Raw genomic sequence first — 18,400 nt, 5'->3', positions numbered from 1 at the left:
CGCTAGCGCCCTAGAGCTACTTGGAGGGAAAATCCAACGAAGGCCCTGGCGGTCACTTTTTACGCCCGTCTTTTCTTTGCCTGCCTGTATAATAGCCAAAGTCAGCGCTAGTCTGTGTACTTAGAAACGCCTCACGCGCTATTATACACTCGCCAAGTGCTAAGGTGGGAATGACGCCTCCATTCTTTCCTATCTCTATATGCCTGGCTCGACGTTTGAGGCCAGGATCCCCCGCACGGAAGTGACGTTTCCATGTTGTGTTGTTGTTCCGGGGCGCGGCGATCGCGCGCTGTCTGCAGCCGCACGTGGGGGGAAGGATGATGCTCGATCCGAGACAGGCGCGGAGTTCTCCCATCGCGCGGTGACAGGAGGGCGGGAGGGAGGGCAGGGAGGTCGAGCTTGGGGGCAGGTGCTGCTTGTTGCAGCGGATCGGGGCTTCCTTCAAAGCGGCCGGTTGCCGGGGGCTGAAATCTGGGGCTGCCGTCTCTTTGCCCATCGCAAGGCAAAGCGGGGTTATGCGGCGGGACTTGCGCCGCGAGCGAGGAAGCGGCGAGAGGGCGAGTCCCTGCGAGGTGGTTGGGGTGGCTGGGAGGGAAGCGGCGAGACGGAGGAGGGGATGGTTGAGGACGGGGTTGTTTCTCTGACGAAGGCGGTGTGCGCGCTCGTGTGATTAGGAGGGAGAGGTATTATAGCAAGGTTAAATAAGGCAATTCTCGATATGGGAGACGTTGCTCTTGGGGGAAGGTTTCCCAGCAGAAGTTTTTAGTGTGCCAGTCTGGAAGGTTACTGCCTTGAGAGGATGCTCTTGGCAGGCATCCTTCTGCCACTGGTACAGAAAAAATGTGGTTCCTCACCCGCTCCTTGTGCAGTCTTTCAAGCCACTGGCCCCTTAGGGGCAGGCTGATCCTTGCAGGGAGCAAATCCTGCAGATCTTACAAGAAAGAGACGCTTCCGTCCCCAGAAGGGCCGATCCCCCCAGTTTCAGTCACAGAGATTCGCCAGTATCTGAGGGCGCAGGGCATCCCCTTTCATGATGGCTATAGTTGTCTTCACGTGCCCAGTATTTTTGTGGAGGAGCAGCAGCAGGTCCGCCATAGCTACAGCCTCTTCATCGACAAGACCACTGGCCGCTTTTTGTGCACAGCTTCATTGGCTGAAGGTAACTGGCAAGACTTTCAGGCCAGTGTAGAGTTGCGACATAAAGGGATGGCTGTGGGTGGCCTGGAAGAGGCCAGTGGGCAAAGAGACCAAGATGGGAAAGATGCCATGCATATATGGGAACGAGCCCTGCCTCTCTGGGAACTGCTGGATGAGCAGGAGACGCAGGAGGCCAAGGCTATGTTCGGCATTTCCAATGTCTCAAATGCCACACTCAAACGGTTTGGAGTACGTTACTTGCGGACAGCGCGGACCTTGGTTTTCCCTTGGTTCAGCCCCCGTGGCACCAGCCTGAAGGGGTTAAAGCTTCTGGGAGTTGAGCGCCAAGGGGAAATGGTGCACTATGTGGAGAACACCCTACCTCGCCCTGCGGCCTATCACAACCTCTTTGGATTGCCTCTGATCAGCCGACGAGATACAGAAGTTGTACTGACTGGCCGTGAGCTGGACACATTGGTGCTGCACCAGGTGACTGGGCTACCCACTTTGGCCCTGCCCCGGGGGATTTCCTGCCTCCCGCCAGCCCTTCTCCCCTACTTAGAACAGTTCAAGCGGATCACCCTGTGGTTAGGGGAGGACCTCCGCTCCTGGGAAGCTGCCAAACTCTTTGCCCGCAAGCTGAACCCGAAGCGTTGTTCTTTGGTGCGTCCAAGTGACCAACAACTACAGCCCTTGGAAGCTTTCACCCAGGGCATGAACCTCACCAAGATTCTGCGCTCCGCTCTACCAGCTGGCCACAAGTCCATCATTTCATTTCGCCAGCTGCGGGAAGAGGTGCTTGGGGAGCTGGCCAATGTGGAGCAGGTGGCAGGTGTCAAGTGGGCTCGTTTTCCAGAACTGAACAACCTCCTCAAGGGCCATCGAAAAGGGGAGCTCACTGTATTCACAGGTGTGTAGCTATGTGGTTTGTGACACTTTAACTCTCATTCTCCATTCACTCTGTGTGTGTGTGTGTGTGTGTGTGTGTGCCCTTGTAAATCTCAGCTGGGTGTCTTCCCTAGGGTCTCTTCAAAGGATACTGCCAGTAGCTGACTGACTTTTCATTTACAAGTCATTTACAATCAAAGGCTTATTGAGCCTTCAATTAGAAAATGATGCAGTATGCTTTAGTACTGTGTGGTTCTTGGCTTTTTTTGTTGTTGTTGTAATGCCTGCTTGCCAGCTCAATGACTTGTTGCAGAGTTGGACTACCTCAATCTGGTGGCTCTTGAGCTGTCCGTTTTTTCCTTCAGGAATGTAAGGAGTCTAACCTATATTTTGCTATTTTCTGCCTTGGACCAATTTTCATGTCACTACTTGCCATGAATGCTGATGGCCGTTACTCCCACTAAATAACTGGGTTGTTTTTTTGTTTACATCTGAAGTGGGTGGTCTTTCAGAAGAAAGGGCGTGTTGGTCTACACATGAAAACTCAAGGTGAAAACCATCTATCCTGTAGGTTGCAACAGCCTGTCCTCATATTAATTTTATCCTGTCTGTGGAACAGGCCCAACGGGCAGTGGGAAGACAACCTTCATCAGTGAATATGCCTTGGACCTCTGCACACAGGGAGTGAACACTTTGTGGGGCAGCTTTGAGATCAACAATGTGCGCTTGGCCAAGATCATGCTTACCCAGTTTGCCATGGGGAGGCTGGAAGAGCATCTGGAAAAGTATGACGAGTGGGCAGACAAGTTTGAGGATCTTCCGCTCTACTTCATGACTTTCCACGGGCATCAGAATATCAAGTAAGGTTCAGGGTGGCAGCTTCCCTCCTGCATGTCATGGCTTAATATTCTTGATGTGATGCAGTGGTGGGCATGAAGCAATGTTCTAGTTGTTCAGATGCTAAGGCCGCATTCCTGTTCATATTTCCATGTGTGACCCTTATTTCAATCATTCCTTTTTCAGGACTGATGATGAAAGATGTGTGTGTAATTGTGATGGTCTCTTCCATGCAGGACAGTGATAGACACCATGCTGCATGCTGTGTACATGTATGATATCAGTCATGTGATCATCGACAATCTCCAGTTCATGATGGGCCAGGAACAGCTCAATGTGGACAGGTAAGCTCTCCCCCATGCATTCATCCTTTGGCCTAGACTCTCTTTTTACAACACTGTATTTCTCCTCTACCGTCTTTAAAAAAATGACTCGGTGTGTCACTTATTTATAGTGACCAATCATGCCGGTGCAAACAGTAGTCCTGACTGAGAGTGAATTTCTTCCTTAACCATAGATAAGCATTCTTTTGGTAGTGACAGTAACCACAGTTAGACCTTCTAGTCCTTTTTATGTTTTATTTTTTGTGGTCATTTTATGGTACTGTATTTGGATTTTAAAAGTTGTACTGTGTTTTAAGTGTCTTGTAAGTCACCTTGAGACTTTTTATAAAAAGCAGTGAACATAATAAATAAATAGGAACATGTTCAAGAGGAAAATAGTGTCTCTCACTATGAGAATGTGCAGTTCTTCTTTTCATCCTCTACTAATATTCTTTACCCCTCTCTAGCAGGTAAACATCAAGTAACCTTTCTTTTCAAATTGTGTTCTTTGTACTTCACTATTCATGTGTTTAATGTAATTACTTTTGCTACAAGGTATATTTATTCCACCATGTTGCCATTCTAGGCTAGCTGTGCAAGACTACATAGTGGGTGCCTTCCGGAAGTTTGCCACAGAAAACAGCTGCCACGTCACCGTGGTCATTCACCCCCGGAAAGAAGATGAAGAGAGGGAGTTGCAGACGGCCTCGATTTTTGGGTCTGCAAAGGTGAGAATTTGTGTGGAAGTGGGCAAATTTGGTCTTTGGAGAGCTTATATTTCCAGCTTAGCTCAAAGTGTGTGTACTTTATCCATAACACTCAAGAGTTCATTGTACCACTCTGTATCCCTACCATAGTGGCTGTTGGAATTGCTAAGTCTGGTATGCAATTCTCTGTCCCTTTGATCCCTTCTGGCTATAGTGGGTATGGGTAACCTGTGGACCTTCAGATGTTGTTGGGCTACCACTTCCATCACCCCTGGTTATCCTGGATGGGGCTGATAGGAGTTGGCGGCCAACAGCATCTTGAGAACCACAGGTTCCCCATGTCTGGCCCATAAGAATCCATTTTTTCTGCATATTTGGGGTGGTCTAACTAGGCAACCCATAGTCAGATGATTTAACCATCTTCTGCCTAGCAACTCCTAGTGACAGAGGTAGGACGGCTTCAGTTGGCACCCTTTGATGTACTTGTGCTTAATTTTCTCCCGTTACAGTCAGTGGGATTAAAGTGCTTACTCGTTTATTAGATTGTATCGTTCTCACTTTTAAAGAGAAGTGCCATTATTTTTGATCCAATGAAGGTACCTACATTGTGGTTCTTGATCCTTAGCTGGCTGGAGGATCTGAGAAAAATACTGCATATCTCAACTTGTTGCGAATTGTTTGCTGGGAAAACTGTGCAGATAACCTGGGGAAAGTGTAGCAAGATCACCTGACTGGCCTAAGACACACCACATTCAGTACAATTGTATTCATATCGCATGTACTCTAAATCTGCTTCTTTTTTAGCTGCAGGCTCCTCCTCCTCATACTGCTGTGCTACATTCCATGCTGTACAAAATGGCCGCCCCTTCTCCCCTCAAACAATAACTTTCCCTCTGTGTCTCCTGTGCAGGCCAGCCAGGAAGCCGACAACGTGCTAATCCTGCAGGACAGGAAGCTGGTGACAGGCCCAGGAAAGCGCTATCTACAGGTCTCCAAGAATCGCTTTGATGGGGATGTGGGAGTCTTTCCCCTGGAGTTCAGCAAAGCATCCCTCACCTTTTCTACCCCTGTCAAAGGCAAAGCCAAGCTGAAGAAGGTAAAGGATGACAATGGTGTGCCTGCCAAGAAACCAGCAGGTGCCGGTGGAGCTTCGAAGAAGCAGAGGTCTCAGTCCCCCAGCAGCACAGCCTCTGCCCCAGGGACTTCTCCTGATGAGCCCATCAAACCAGGAGGAGGAGGAGGAGGAGTGTAGGACTTGGAAAAGGGTTGGAAGCCAGCAAAATCACTGCCTCACATCTGATCATAGGAATAATCATTGGACTGCAAAGAAAGGCACTGGCGGGATGTTTCCTGCTTGGTTGCCTGTTTTCCGTTGGGATAATGTGCTGGAAATCTGTATGACTAATCTGTGGGGTTGTCACAGGATTTCCAGTATCCTTTTACTAATCAAGCAATAATCTGGAGAGGAAACTTAAATACCTGCCTCATGCCACCCAAGAGGCAACTATTGGGTGGCTCCATTTGTGCAACACAGAGGAGATTGTGCTGTTGGTGCAGGGAAGTAGCTTTGTTTTGCCGTCTTCGGCTTAGCCTTGGCCTGGACTCAGTAGCTGCAAAGAGTGGAGACTATATCAAAAGGAACATTGAAAGTACTTCCAAGTTGTTTTGTGTATTTCTTGCACTAGTATGCATACAGAAAAATGGTTTGCTGCAGCCTAGTAAAGTGTTAGATCCCTGGCATGGGATCAGAGGGGACATGCTGTATCCATAGGCATTGCAAAAATCACTGGTTAAAATTGTGAATGTTACAACAGGAGCTGTGCTTTCTCTCCTAATCTCAGGGCTTGAATTAAAGTGAGAATGGTTAAATTGAGCCGAGGAGGAGTCATCAAATCCTGAGATTTAAATGAGCCATGGGTTTGGCAAAAGGGATTGACAAAGCACTTAGCTGTAGAGGTTGAGTAAACGGTTGGAACAAAGGTAAATCGCTCTGAAATGCCCTTCCTTCCTTCAAATTATTTCTTATATGCCTGTTCCATACTGGCTCTGGACTTTACTGTTCTAGCCTAATGTGAGTTTAGGAGAGGAGATTACATGAAGGAAAAACTATACTATTGATGTATTCCAAAGGGGGCTGTTGAAATGCTGTCGTTAAGAAAAGTAGAAACTTTGTTGAAAAAGCCTTTTCTAAAGCATTCATGGTTCTAACAAATTTTTGGATCGATCTCCCTGGTTTTGAGGCTGAGTGGGTTTGGGTTTTGTTCACTTCAGTTTTAGCACCAAGAGATACCTCTGTTTAGGATATAAACATGTAGAAATGCTGCTTTTTGAAAACCTATCTCACAACTGACTCTGATCAATTCATAAGCTGAAATGCTTATGGAAGTAAAAGTGTCTTCCCTCAACCTTTATGACTTTAATAAACTGAATGACTCTTACGGGGCGGAGGGGCAGGAATCCAAACTAATTCTGACTGTCATTTGGTTTGGCCATGCACACACTGTCTTTTAACAGTATTTGAAATTACCTATGCATTCTAGAAATTACGGGTTAATTGACATTGTGTTGGATGCTGTGTCATTTATTTAAATTAAAAACAGTACAGTTTGTACTTAATGTGTGCTGTTCCTTATACTGTCCACAAGAGGCCAGCCTGTTCAAATGGAAGATTTACATAATATTCTTTGAGCTCTGAAATTGCAGACACAAGAGTATAGCAGCAAGTTCACTAAAACAGGCAATTTGTGGTGTTACTAGCAGTATCATCTAGCCTAAGATTCCCTAGATTTAATGTCCTTGATAGATGCACAACTACTCTTCATAATAATAATAATCTACAGGTAACTAACTTCCATAACCTTCCAAGTTCTTATTCTTGCAGTTAAGAGGATCCCTCACTCAACCCAAATATCTATATTAATCCACCATGAGCCTCTTTCCTGGTTGTCCTGTTCTGATGTTGCTCAGCAGCTGCTACCCTTTTTCTTTGGGCCTGCATTTTAGCTAGTTAAGAACTTCTGTAATTATCAGCATTGCCTGCAAATGAAAATACTTACTTCAGCCTTTATTCACATGTTTTCCATTCCAGTAACCTGACCTTGTATTTAAGCAACCACTGAATAAGAGCAGACCTCAGAAAGCATAGAAGGACCAGCAGAAGTGATGCAGGAGATGTTTGGGAGTAATAGTTTTTGTGAGACAACATGTAGGGGAGTGGCAAGAGCAACCCTTTTCATCTGATCTTAGGGTTTCAGGGCTTAATTTGTAGGCTATACGCACTCCTTGACATTGGCTATGCTAACTGCGGCTGATGTGAATTGTAGCCCAAAATGTCTGGTGGACACCAGGTTGAATCAAGGGTTAGTTGAAGGTGATGATTTATGCCATTGCCAATAGAAAAGAGCAGCAGGTCCACACATAGTTTGTTATAATGCCGAGCTCATAATTACCCACTAATGGGATAGCAGCCAAGTGTTTCTTAGATGGATTTCCATCAACCTTTAAATGTATACTTCCTTTTGCATGAACGTGGTTGTGTTGTATCTTTAATCTCTTTTGCCTACTCTGAGTTGGACATCATTTTGGTAAAATGCATGGGGAAATTTAAGAGTTCCATCCTGCACTTTGTAGGAACATTAGGAATCTGCCTTACACTGCATCAGACCTCCAGCCTATATAATTCAGTACGGTCTACAGTCTTCTTCAACCATGGTTCCCCAGATGTTGTGTTGGACTACAACTCCCACCATTGCTGACCACTGGCTTTGATGTAGTCCCAACAGCCTCTGGGGCCCAGCACTGGAGAACAGAGATCTGTTGCACTGACTGACAGGAATATTTCCCAGCCCTCCCTGCAAAGCCTGGGGACTGAAGCTGGGACCTTATGCATGCAATGTGTGATCTCTACCCCTTCCTCTCAGTTCTGTCTCATTGGTCCAAGCAGTGCCAATTCTAGCTTTTTGGGGTGGGTGAGTGGGTCTGGACGAAGTGCTGTCAGTGTGCCTCATTCATGAGCATGGTTGCCACTGCCTATTTGCTTACCTTTCCCCTTGGGTCCAATTGGTACCGCCTCCCAGAGGAAAAGAACAAGAAGTGTGCAAACCATTGTTCTTTCTCCTTGCTCCTCTCACTACTTGCTTGCTCACAGGAGCAGTCAAGTGGAAGATTCAAGAGGCTGCAGAAAGGACAGTTGTTGTTGTTGTTGTTATTATTATTATTTTATTATTATTGATTTATTATTTGTACCTGGGCAGCTTCCACAGAGACCAAAATACACTAAAATGTCACACATTTAAAACTTCCCTAAACAGGGCTGCCTTAAGATGTCTTCTGACATCTGTAGTCCTCCGGGTGATGTTGGACTCCGACTCCCATCAGCCCTAGCAAGCCTGGCCAATGGTCAGGGATGGTCGAAGTTGTCGTCTAAGAGCAGCAGGAGAATCACGCATTCCCCATCCCAGGGCTATCATGAGTGGCAGTGAACCCCCCTGCTCGAGGCATAAGCCCAAAGAGAACTATAAACTGACTGAACTGAAGAGTTACTGAATTAAACGGCATCCCTGTCAATCGGGTTGCTGAAATATAAAAGGGTGCAGTCGCTTCTTGTGTAGAGCTACGTGGGGTCTGGAGAGGAAGTCTTGGCATTTTGTTGAATGTCTGGCGCCCAAGGCCTCTTGTGCCATTTTGTTGCTCTGCTTTGCCAAGCCTGGAAAGCGTTGCTGGAGCCGGACAGTCCTGCACCTCTCCAGATCAGCACCGTCAAATCTCTGGCACGAGGCCTAACTGCTATGAGAAGAAAGTTAACTTCCTTTAGGGCTCTCTGCAAGAGTCTGGTGGCACAAAGACCCTGCCAAACAGCTGTGCCGGGTCTGTTTTCATGGTCTGACACAGACCTCTGTTTTCTCACACTTGCCCTAATTTGTGTCAGAAAGCTACATGCCTGGGGGTATGATCAGGTCAGGTGAAGAGAGAAGGTGCAACCTTTCTCTAGTAATATGCTTTTTCTCTGTGGCTAGGTTGTTTTAGACTGTTCCTCCCCTCCCCTTAGCAGCAATTTCCCCCCCTCCATGCCAATGTTTGAATTGCAGGAGGGAACCAGTCCTTAATCTTTTGCGATGGCCCCTGCTTAGAATGGCTATAGGGAAGACATGGTTGTCTAAAACAGGCCAGCGGGGAGAAGAAGGGGGCTTGTGGATTTTATTATGGGACTCTTCCAGCTTCCTCCCTATAACTTTAAGTGCTGGTTTTGTTCCCTTCCTCCATACTGGCCTTTATCAACCTAGTACCCGACAGCAGTTTTGGACAACAACTCCCATCAGCCCCAGCCAACATCAGGCTGTCCGGGCCTGATGGGAATTGTAGACCAGAATGTATGGTGGGTGCCATCTTGGTGAAGTGAAGTAGACTGTACAATTGCAGGTTCCAAAGGTTTATCCCACAGCAGAGGGTGGCTGATCCTGGAAGGACTCTTTACTACATACCTCAACCTAGTTCTAGTCAGAGCATTCCCCTCTGTTCTGTAGAGGGATGGAAAGGGACCTGGGCAACTGCAGCTTTTAATAATTCGCTTCTGGCAGCACCAGGGCAGGATGAAAAGAACTTGGCCACTGAATGATGGGAACTGGAAGGAGGCAGAGGAACAAGGGCCCAGGACTGGCTGAGAATCGGGTCTGGACACTGAGCCATGGGCAGGGCCTATTCCTCTGAGAGGATGACCCAATAGCCCGGTTCCCAGTTAGCCTTCAACTTGGCAGCAAGGGATATTTTGAATCCAAACATCGCACATTGCAACAGTCTGGACAGAGCGGCACACCAGACTCTGAGTGTGTTTCAAACTCTTCTGCCTCTTGATTTGTGGTTTGAGTTGAAACCAAGGCTGGAGCCTGGAATTCAAACGGGGCTCATCAGAAGCTGAGCTGTGCCTGGAAGCGATTTCCTTTGCTATGGCTAGCTGCTCTTGAAGCATGATTCAATTTACAGGCTTCCATCCTCCCTAACCCAAAGCTGTGGGCAAGCCAGACATTTGCATCTGTCAGGAAATAAGTGATTTCTGCAACATTGGACCATCTGTATTACAACATGTTTTTCACACCCTTCAAGGAGCCCTCCCCCATGTACCCCTATGAGGTTTATTTGGCTGAGAGAACCCAAGGTTACCCAGGGCTTGGCTTGTGTGCCTCAGTGGGGATTTGAATCCTATCTCCACATTCACACCTTAAAGAGCAGTGAATGCTTTTTTGTTGGTTCTTTTTCGCTACACATTCCCTTGCTGTCTGTTCTCACCAGCACTGGTCAGTGCCTAATTCATTTCTGCAAATGCTCACATTGGGAAGTGTGTGTGATTTCTTACCTCATCCATAAACAGGTGTGTTTATAGGTTTGGTGCCATCTAGGCACGGTGCCTGGCTGATGTGTAGTCTTTTGTAGAGGTGTTCACGCCCTTAAAGGAAACGGATCAGGCACATGCTGAGGGGAAAAGCCAGCATGAAGCTGCTTTGAGAAGCAATGCATCAAATGGAAGCATTCCATGAAGAAGTCCAGGATCACGACACATTCTGGATATTGGGGTGTGAACATGTGTTAAAAAGCCAGCACTGGAGCCACAGAAGTGTGAACACACCCCAAGTACCTCATTCCAGTCCAATGTCTGAGCTTAAGGCATGCTGTTTAGATCAGGCACCAGTGACTATCGACACCTAACTTCAATAGAAACTGCTGGGAACACAGAATGGTGGGGAAAGGAAAGGTCACAGACTGTGATGGTTGTTAAAGGTGTGCAAAATGGGTTGATAAGATGGTGCAATGTTTGTGTTTCTTGGATCTTGTCCTTAGGGAGGTATGGGAAGGACTCCAGAAACTCTACAAAGATTTCTGCACAACAAGCAAGAGTGCACCAAAACACATCTGCCATAGCTGCTAGCAGCTTGATCTGCAAACCAGTTAAACTAGAGTCCTTGGATTAATGCTGCTTGAGTCCCTCTGATCCCAAGGAGATTACAGTTAAGTGTTCCCAGTAACCAGCTTGTTAATGAGGTGGTTTGTTTCACTAAAGCACAGCTACCTTCCCAGTAGAGGCATTTCTAGAATTCTGACCCAGCCATGGGTTTGTTTCTTTTTGCATTTAAAGCAAGATATTGCAAGAGGTGAGCATTAGATCAAGCCAGAATTCCTTACTAAAGGCATTGATTAATATTAAGCAATACCAATTTTGCAAGATACCAGATGTGACTTGGTTCTGATTAGTATGTAAACTTGAACTGAAGTATTATAAAGCCTATGGCTCAATGTGCAGTCCAATCTTAAACAGTACTGAGTTATGTGGGACAGATTATCTCATGTACATAGAATTCTAGCTCTTAATAAAATATGTATGTGAGAAGGTCAGGACACATATGTGAAGAAAGGGCCTGAGCTGCCCACCAGTTCCCTAAACAATTGCCATGTGTCTCCTGTTAGGCCTCTTTTTTGCATATGAGAAAGCATATCTGACCCCCCCCCAAAAAAACCCCTTCAAAAAGCTGGGCTGCTTTTTGCAGCTTGTTCCCCTCAACACCAGAGAATCCCATTCCCTTTTCAGCTTTAGGGTTCCAAGACAATCTTATGAAGCTGACCAGCCCTGCTGTTTCTTTGAGAGTAAACTTGAACAAGGGTTGTTTTTAGGCTACAGTTAGTTCAGACTGTGCTCAGGTTTATTTTGTATTTTGTTTTGACTTTCTGCCTGTTCCCCCTCTTCCTTTATACCTTATAAAGTTTCTTAATTTGACCACTGATGTGCGCATGGTTGCCAGCCTTAGTGTTTTAGAATCTCCATGTGCCTAGATGCTTGGTAGTCAGGCTACTGGGAATTTAGGATTGAATCATAAAATCACAGAATCAGTGTTGGAAAGGACCCCAAGGGTCATCGTGTCCAACCCTCTGCAATGCAGGAATCTCAGCTAAAGCATCCATGCCAGATGACCATCCAGCCTCTGCTTAAAAACCTCCAAGGAAGGAGAGTCCACCACCTTCTGAGGGAGTCTGTTCCACTGTCAAACAGCTGTTACCATCAGAAAGTTCTTCCCGATGTTTACTCAGAATCTCCTTTCCTGTAACTTGAAGCCATTGGTTCGGATCCTACCCTTTAGAGCAGGCGAAAACAAGCTTGCTCCATCTTCCATGCGACAGTCCTTCAGATATTGGAAGATGGCTACCATATTTCCTCTCAGTCTCCTCTTTTCCAGGCTAAACATACCCAATTCCCTCAACTCTTCCTCATAAGGCTTGGTTTCCAGATCCTTGATCATCTTGGTCACCCTCCTCTGCACATGTTCCAGCTCGTCAATATCTTTCTTAAATTGTGGTTTCCAGAACTGGACACAGTACTCCGGGCATGGTCTGCCCAAGGCAAATGGCACTGGATAAAGAAATGGCACCCTGGTTTTGGTTCAGAAATGGACTTCTGAGATAATCAGGGCGGAACCATTTGATGCCGGAGTTTTCCCCACCTTACTTCCCAAGAGATTGGGGGATTACTCTGGCAAAGGAGGAATCCTTAGCTTGCTGCGTCCCCCTCCTTCCTGAGAAAACTCTGCTGCGAGGGAAGAGAAGGGAGACGCTGGGCAGGGAGAAATCAGCAGCTGTATCTTTGCCCAGTTGTCAAAGCCACATACATGGGGACCTTTCTCACAGAAAACTGGCAGCTGAGTTCCAAGCAGTCCATCTCCAGGCGGGTGGAAGAAGAAGAGAGTGGGCGGGTGGGAGGCTTAAGAACGGGGATCATATTCCCAGCAGCTGGGCCTGGCTTTCTCCTCGCCACTTCTCCTCTTCTCACTCCTAATTCCCACACTCCAAACATCATCCCTCCCCCCTCACCTCCATCCTTTCTTTAATCACTCATTGAAAGGTTTATTAGGGAGGGGTTGATTTAAAGGACAGCTTGCCACCCTTCCTTCTCTGCTCCCCTCTATCAAAGCCGTTGAGAAGTCTCTCCTGCCAAGCCCATGTACTGGTCTGTGGAAGTAGGGGAAGAGTGCTTAGCAATTGAGGAAGGCACTGTGTGAATGAATGGGTGGTGCAGGCAACTGGACAGAGTCTGTTCACTGTTCCAGGCACAGAACGGTGCCAGCAAAGTCTAACTGCCAAGTGTGAGAAAGGCCAGTCAGTGGCAAAGGAGCAGCTGATGCATCGGTTTCCCCACCTTGCTCTCTCCCAGCGCATCCAGACCTCTAACACCCATCAGAACCCATTCAGTTTAGCGCCCATATTCACATGTTCATGCTACCCTGCCTCCCACCTGCTCTCCTTTGGAGGGAGCGAGAGGTTGCATTGCAAACTGGCACCTGGAAGCATTGATCAGGCAAGCTGCCCCTGGTGCCACATCGCTGAGCCCCTGGCTAAGCACTGTAGTGTCTCTGGCATTTTGCTTTTGTTAAATAAGCAGCTTGTGTGTGGCAGGGACGTGCTGAAAACCGCAGCACTGTACTCTAGCCCTGTGGAGCAGACATCATGAAGGGTGTTCACTGTGCTGAGCACCTTGGAGGAAATGAAGGATTAAAATATGTTATGTTAAGATGTCTGTTTCAGCATGTGATGAATTCTGCAAAGAGCTGCCCGATTCACATTCCCAGCATACCAATTTCATTGCATTAATTAAGCCTCACTGTTATGCTTTGGAATTTGGGGCCATATTTAGAATATGCAAACACTCACAAGCCTGAGTGATTTGCCCTTTTGTGTTTTAAAATAGAAGCATATTGCATACCAAGCAAAATAATGTGAATGTGTTAACCGGAGCTGGATACACAACCAAAAGGATGCTAGTCCACAAAAAAGAAGAAACGAGAGTCTTTGTAAACTCTGAATCCCATAGGTTTAGGAGTCATGTGTCATTTCTCACCCTGCACCCACTCACCCCCACGCTCTTCACCTCCAGCTGGGTGCAGACGAGACATCCTAATTCATTACCCTAATTAACTATGATCACTTCTCATTAAGCTAAATTATTAATACTTTGGAAAATTAATTATAACTTTCATTTTTCTCCCACTGGTGTCTTTCTCGTTCTAATGGAAGCCATGAGGTCAGTGATCTCTCATGATCAAGGGAGAAAGTAGCATTGCTCTTATCTCTGGAGACCTGTGTGTCTGTGCCAGAATATTGTTGCTGTGGTGGGCAGTTAATTGCTTATTATTTTAATTACATATAACAGGCTGATATAAATTTCTGAATTCCTTAAATATTCTGACAAGGATGTTTAGTCATGATATTTAAGAATTCCCATGCATTGGTTTAACCCCACCGCCCCACCGCCCCACCGCCCAATCTTCTTCTCTGGATTATTGCACACTTTAGATTGATAATGGAAGGGCTATAGCTCATGTGCTGCATGCAAAGGGTCCTGTGTACAAGCACCAGGGAGGGCTTGGAAACACTCGTGACTTAAACAAACCCTGGAGAGATGCTGCAGTCTAGTAGACAATACTAAGCAAGATGGTTGGCTACTGGATAGAGCAGCTTCCTACATTCCTGTGAAGGTGCTAGTTTTTGTTGTGTTGCCCTGCGTCAAACTGTGGGCTTAAATCAACCAGTCAACCACGGAGAAGTAATACCTTTAATAAAAGAAAGAAGATATCGTACCACACACAGAGAGCTGGCTCAGCTGTTTTCAGTTTTCAAGTAAGAGCTTATCCTGTTGAGGAATAGGGCTTGCACATCCCAAAGGTATCTGGTTGACCATTATGAAAACAGGATGCTAGACTTGATGGGCCACTGGCTTAATCCAGTGGTCTGTCTAAAGTCCCTTTTGCATCTCAGCACAATTGTACAACTGCTTCAGTTTTTTAAGTATGGGGGTTGGGGTGGGAATGACCACTCAACCATTAAAACCACTTTAGTAGCTGTGGGTCTCAGCTTGGCTTTCTCCACAGGATTGTGGTGCAAATAAAGTGTAATAACCCAGGGGTTCCTCAAACTGTGGTCAACGGGCTGATTTTGATACAGATGGTATGTAGCATATCTATGGATTTGTGGTTTTAAGACAGGAGACAGCACTCCCTTCACATTAAACATGTGATTTTTAACTGAATTGGCATTGCTTCTTTTCTTTCTTATATTGTACGCATTGCCATTTTAATTCTATGGAATGCAAACTGTAATATGGCAACATACAACATATATGAAATGAAATGAACAATAAACCTACAATTAAAAACCATACAGTGCACTGCAATTGCTACAACATGCAGCAAAATCATTACCGTATATCATCCACCAAGACCCTCAGCAATTTTTCAAGTGGTCTGTGGAGAGAAAAATGTTTGGGAACTGCTGGAGTAACCTCGCGTATGCAATCCTGAGTTCCTAAGAAGAAGAGCAAGATACAAAGTGACGGAAATAAAACAGAAGCCGGCAGCCGGCCAGTTGAAAACTGAATGTGCATTCTAGTCAATGATGTTTTTGTGCTCATGCCAGAAGGCAGGGAGAAATGAAAAAAGAGTTCTGGGGATGGAGTCTTGTCCAGAGTAGGGGGATACAGCCTTAGTGTCTTATGCCCAACTCCCTTGCTTGCTTTGTGATTGATCAGGCCCTGCATAAAGTGGGTTTTGTGTTTTGGATTCACTGAGGGAAGTGACAGAGACATTGGAGGGAACATGTCCCTCTCTGCTTTGATGCTGCCTCAGCATTCCCAAAAAAGCAGTGCACTGTTTAAATATTCAACATCTAGGTTGAAATATTAAACATTCTGACTCTTCTTCCACAGTGGGAGGCTGGACACAGTGAAAGTGGAGACAGGGCATTGCGCCAGACGGTGTCTTCTTGATGGAACTGTCTGGCTCTACTCAAACAGACTTGACACACAGGGGCTTAGTCCCCCAAACGGAAGGCTGTCTGAGGGGCACGAAAGCAGTTATAAAGTACTCAGAAGAAGGTTGAATGTTCTCAGTCAAGAAACAGAAGGCCTATCCTTCTTGCACACTTGGACAAGCACCAATTCAAGTGACCACACGGGAAGGAATTTGTGTGTGTGTGTGTGAGAGAGAGAGAGAGAGAGAGAGAGAGAGACAGAGAGAGAGACAGAGACAGAGAGAAAGAGAGAAAGAGAGAAAGAAAGAAAGAAAGAAAGAAAGAAAGAAAGAAAGAAAGAAAGAAAGAGAAAAAGTAGTTTAAGAGGCATACTCTGCCATCCTCTGAGAAACAGCAAAAGATTCAGGGGTACATTTTCTGATTTTGCAGTGCAGTGCTGAAAGGGCAATGTCTTAGATTTGGGTCTCAGGTGAAAATTGTTTACGTGAGATGCCTGACTCAGATGCTGGTAAAATCCAGATGTCTGGAGACTTCTTGTGGTTACCAAGTGCCAGGGGGAGAAACACACATTTTACATACTCTTCTTCATTGCTCCAAAACATCTTCTTCCCTATAGATGCTTCTTGTTTTTTTTTTTAAAGATCTCACATAGTCAAGCATTTGTGATCAGCTAGGTGTGTTCCATGTGAGAACTAATATTCAACCAAAGCAAGGCAATGAGAGATTATGCATAGTGAGTCTTCTTATAAGAATTCTCAGATATCAAATATAGAATAAATATTTATAAATGCACACATATCTAAATATATAAACCATGTGTCTGAAATAGTACAGGAGAGCAATGCTAAAGCCATCTTTACTCTCCCAGGGACCTCAAATATTCCTCTGCAGTAAGTCAGACAAATGAGGAAAGCTTTCCCATTGTCTTTTTGGTTACAAATCCTGTCATAAGGGTGTACAGTGGTACCTCGGGTTACAGACGCTTCAGGTTACAGACGCTTCAGGTTACAGACCCTGCTAACCTAGAAATAGTACCTCAGGTTAAGAACTTTGCTTCAGGATTTGAACAGAAATCATGCGGCGGCGGCAGTGGGAGGCCCATTAGCTAAAGTGGTACCTCAGGTTAAGAACAGTTTCAGGTTAAGAACGGACCTCCAGAACTAATTAAGTTCTTATCCCGTGGTACCACTGTATTTGTGTACGACTAGGGTGAGCATGTGACCTGGATTCAGGAACTAAAGTATTAACCATCACAAAAGAATGGCCAGGCTGCCCAGGTAATGCTACAAGCGACCATTATCAGGTATCCTGACAGACAGGATTTATGCTGTAGACCACCTCCTATCATGTATGTATGATGATTTTAGGGTGGTCTTTGGCTCAGAGACTTGGGTGATATCAAAAGTCTTTAAAGGTTCCTGCACACTTTTGTTCTGGGTCTCTTCCTCCTTGCAAAGAGGGGAGGGAACTTTGTTGTAACAGAAAAAGAAGTATCTGCCTTCCTTCCCACTGGATCCTGCCTCCATCCATTCTTCTCTGGCCGATCACGGATTTAGGGGAACTCAGAGTGCCATGGGGTGTTGGGCAGCAAAAGCCAAGCCCCAATTTTTACATGAATTTCACATTAATTAATTTCAGGAGATTTGAAGAAATAACCTGCATCGGACAAGCCTGTTTTGCCGGAAAAGGGACTAAGTGTTTAGACTGTCAGACCCAGGTATTAAAAAAGTAGTTCCAGTCTCTTGGTTTTGCCTTCTGGCTTTTATTCTGTATTTTCAGGCCTTTCCCCACAGCAATAAAAGATACAAGAAAAGGTGGTCATGATTTAATCATCTGATGTTTGATGTTGCTTGATGTTGGATCTGTCAAGGCCTGGTTGATGGAACAGGGCGGCCTAATTTGCAGTTCGCTGAAGAGTCAGTGTGCCTAGATTTTCACCTTTGTAGAACTGCCAAATTCCAGGTTATTATAGGCTGCCTCCTTACCTTGTCCTGCTGCCTTCTCCAGATGCTTTTGTTCATATCCTAAAGTCATGATGACATAGTCATTAAATGTTCTAGTGGGAGACCAGCAAGCAGCATACCGGTATTCCACCCCAAAGGTGACACATTTTCTGTATACGTAAAACTTGAAATTACACTTTGGTTAAACCATAAGTGAGTTAATCTGTTGCCTTACAGAATAGGTTGTTATTTAAAACTAATATAAAGGTAGGAAGAAAAAAGTTAGGGTGCTGGATGAGTGCACAACATACTTGTCAACTTTTGCAAATCCTAAGGAGATAATATTTAGATTTGTTCCATTCATGCTGTTTTTTTGTTGCATTGGCCCCCCACTCTTTTCTCTGAGAAGCTCTGGAGAACATGCATGGATTATTCCACTTTCACACAACAACCCTGTAAGGTAGGTTAAGTAAACTGAGAGATAAGTGACTTGACACTCAATGACTATTTTTGGATGAGTTGGAATTTGAAACTTGGTTTTACCTCACTTTACCTCTGTCCCATGACCCACACTTGTTGACTAGAGCTCAGTTAAGAAACACACACTAAAGGTCTATTGTTCAGCTCTTTTTTTGTAATCTTAAGTGACTTGTAGCTGACCTTTTGCAAAATTCAGCTTGTTTAACTATCCAGCTTGCTCTGTTACCAAACTGTTCTTATTCCCTCAGTGCAAGGACAGGTCAGCGGTGGCCCAAATTGCCTACGGAGACTGTAGTATCTTGTT

At 45.6% G+C, this 18,400-nt stretch overlaps 1 protein-coding gene across 1 annotated transcript; it reads left to right on the top strand.

Moving 5' to 3' along the window:
* The first annotated feature begins 254 nt into the window (after positions 1-254).
* On the top strand, positions 255-6,508 carry TWNK (twinkle mtDNA helicase). The gene is made up of 5 exons (XM_081912287.1): positions 255-2,047; positions 2,645-2,885; positions 3,099-3,206; positions 3,772-3,913; positions 4,803-6,508. The coding sequence occupies exons 1-5, from the start codon at positions 841-843 to the stop codon at positions 5,142-5,144; spliced, it is 2,040 nt and encodes a 679-aa protein (XP_081768413.1). The 5' UTR covers positions 255-840; the 3' UTR covers positions 5,145-6,508.
* The last annotated feature ends 11,892 nt before the right edge of the window (positions 6,509-18,400 follow it).

This window comes from Podarcis melisellensis (assembly GCF_964234715.1).
Source record: "Podarcis melisellensis genome assembly, chromosome: 5".
Lineage (NCBI taxonomy): Eukaryota > Metazoa > Chordata > Lepidosauria > Squamata > Lacertidae > Podarcis > Podarcis melisellensis.
The sequence above is the reverse complement of the archived record's forward strand: the minus strand, read 5'-3'. Positions and strand labels throughout refer to the sequence as shown.

What these genes read in the sequence shown, in the direction of transcription:
- TWNK (XM_081912287.1), top strand. Translation starts at nt 841, where the DNA reads ATGTGGTTCCTCACCCGCTCCTTGTGCAGTCTTTCAAGCCACTGGCCC. An exon ending in GGAGCTCACTGTATTCACAG is followed by an intron (nt 2,048 to 2,644) that starts GTGTGTAGCTAT and finishes TCTGTGGAACAG; the next exon opens with GCCCAACGGGCAGTGGGAAG. An exon ending in CGATTTTTGGGTCTGCAAAG is followed by an intron (nt 3,914 to 4,802) that starts GTGAGAATTTGT and finishes TCTCCTGTGCAG; the next exon opens with GCCAGCCAGGAAGCCGACAA.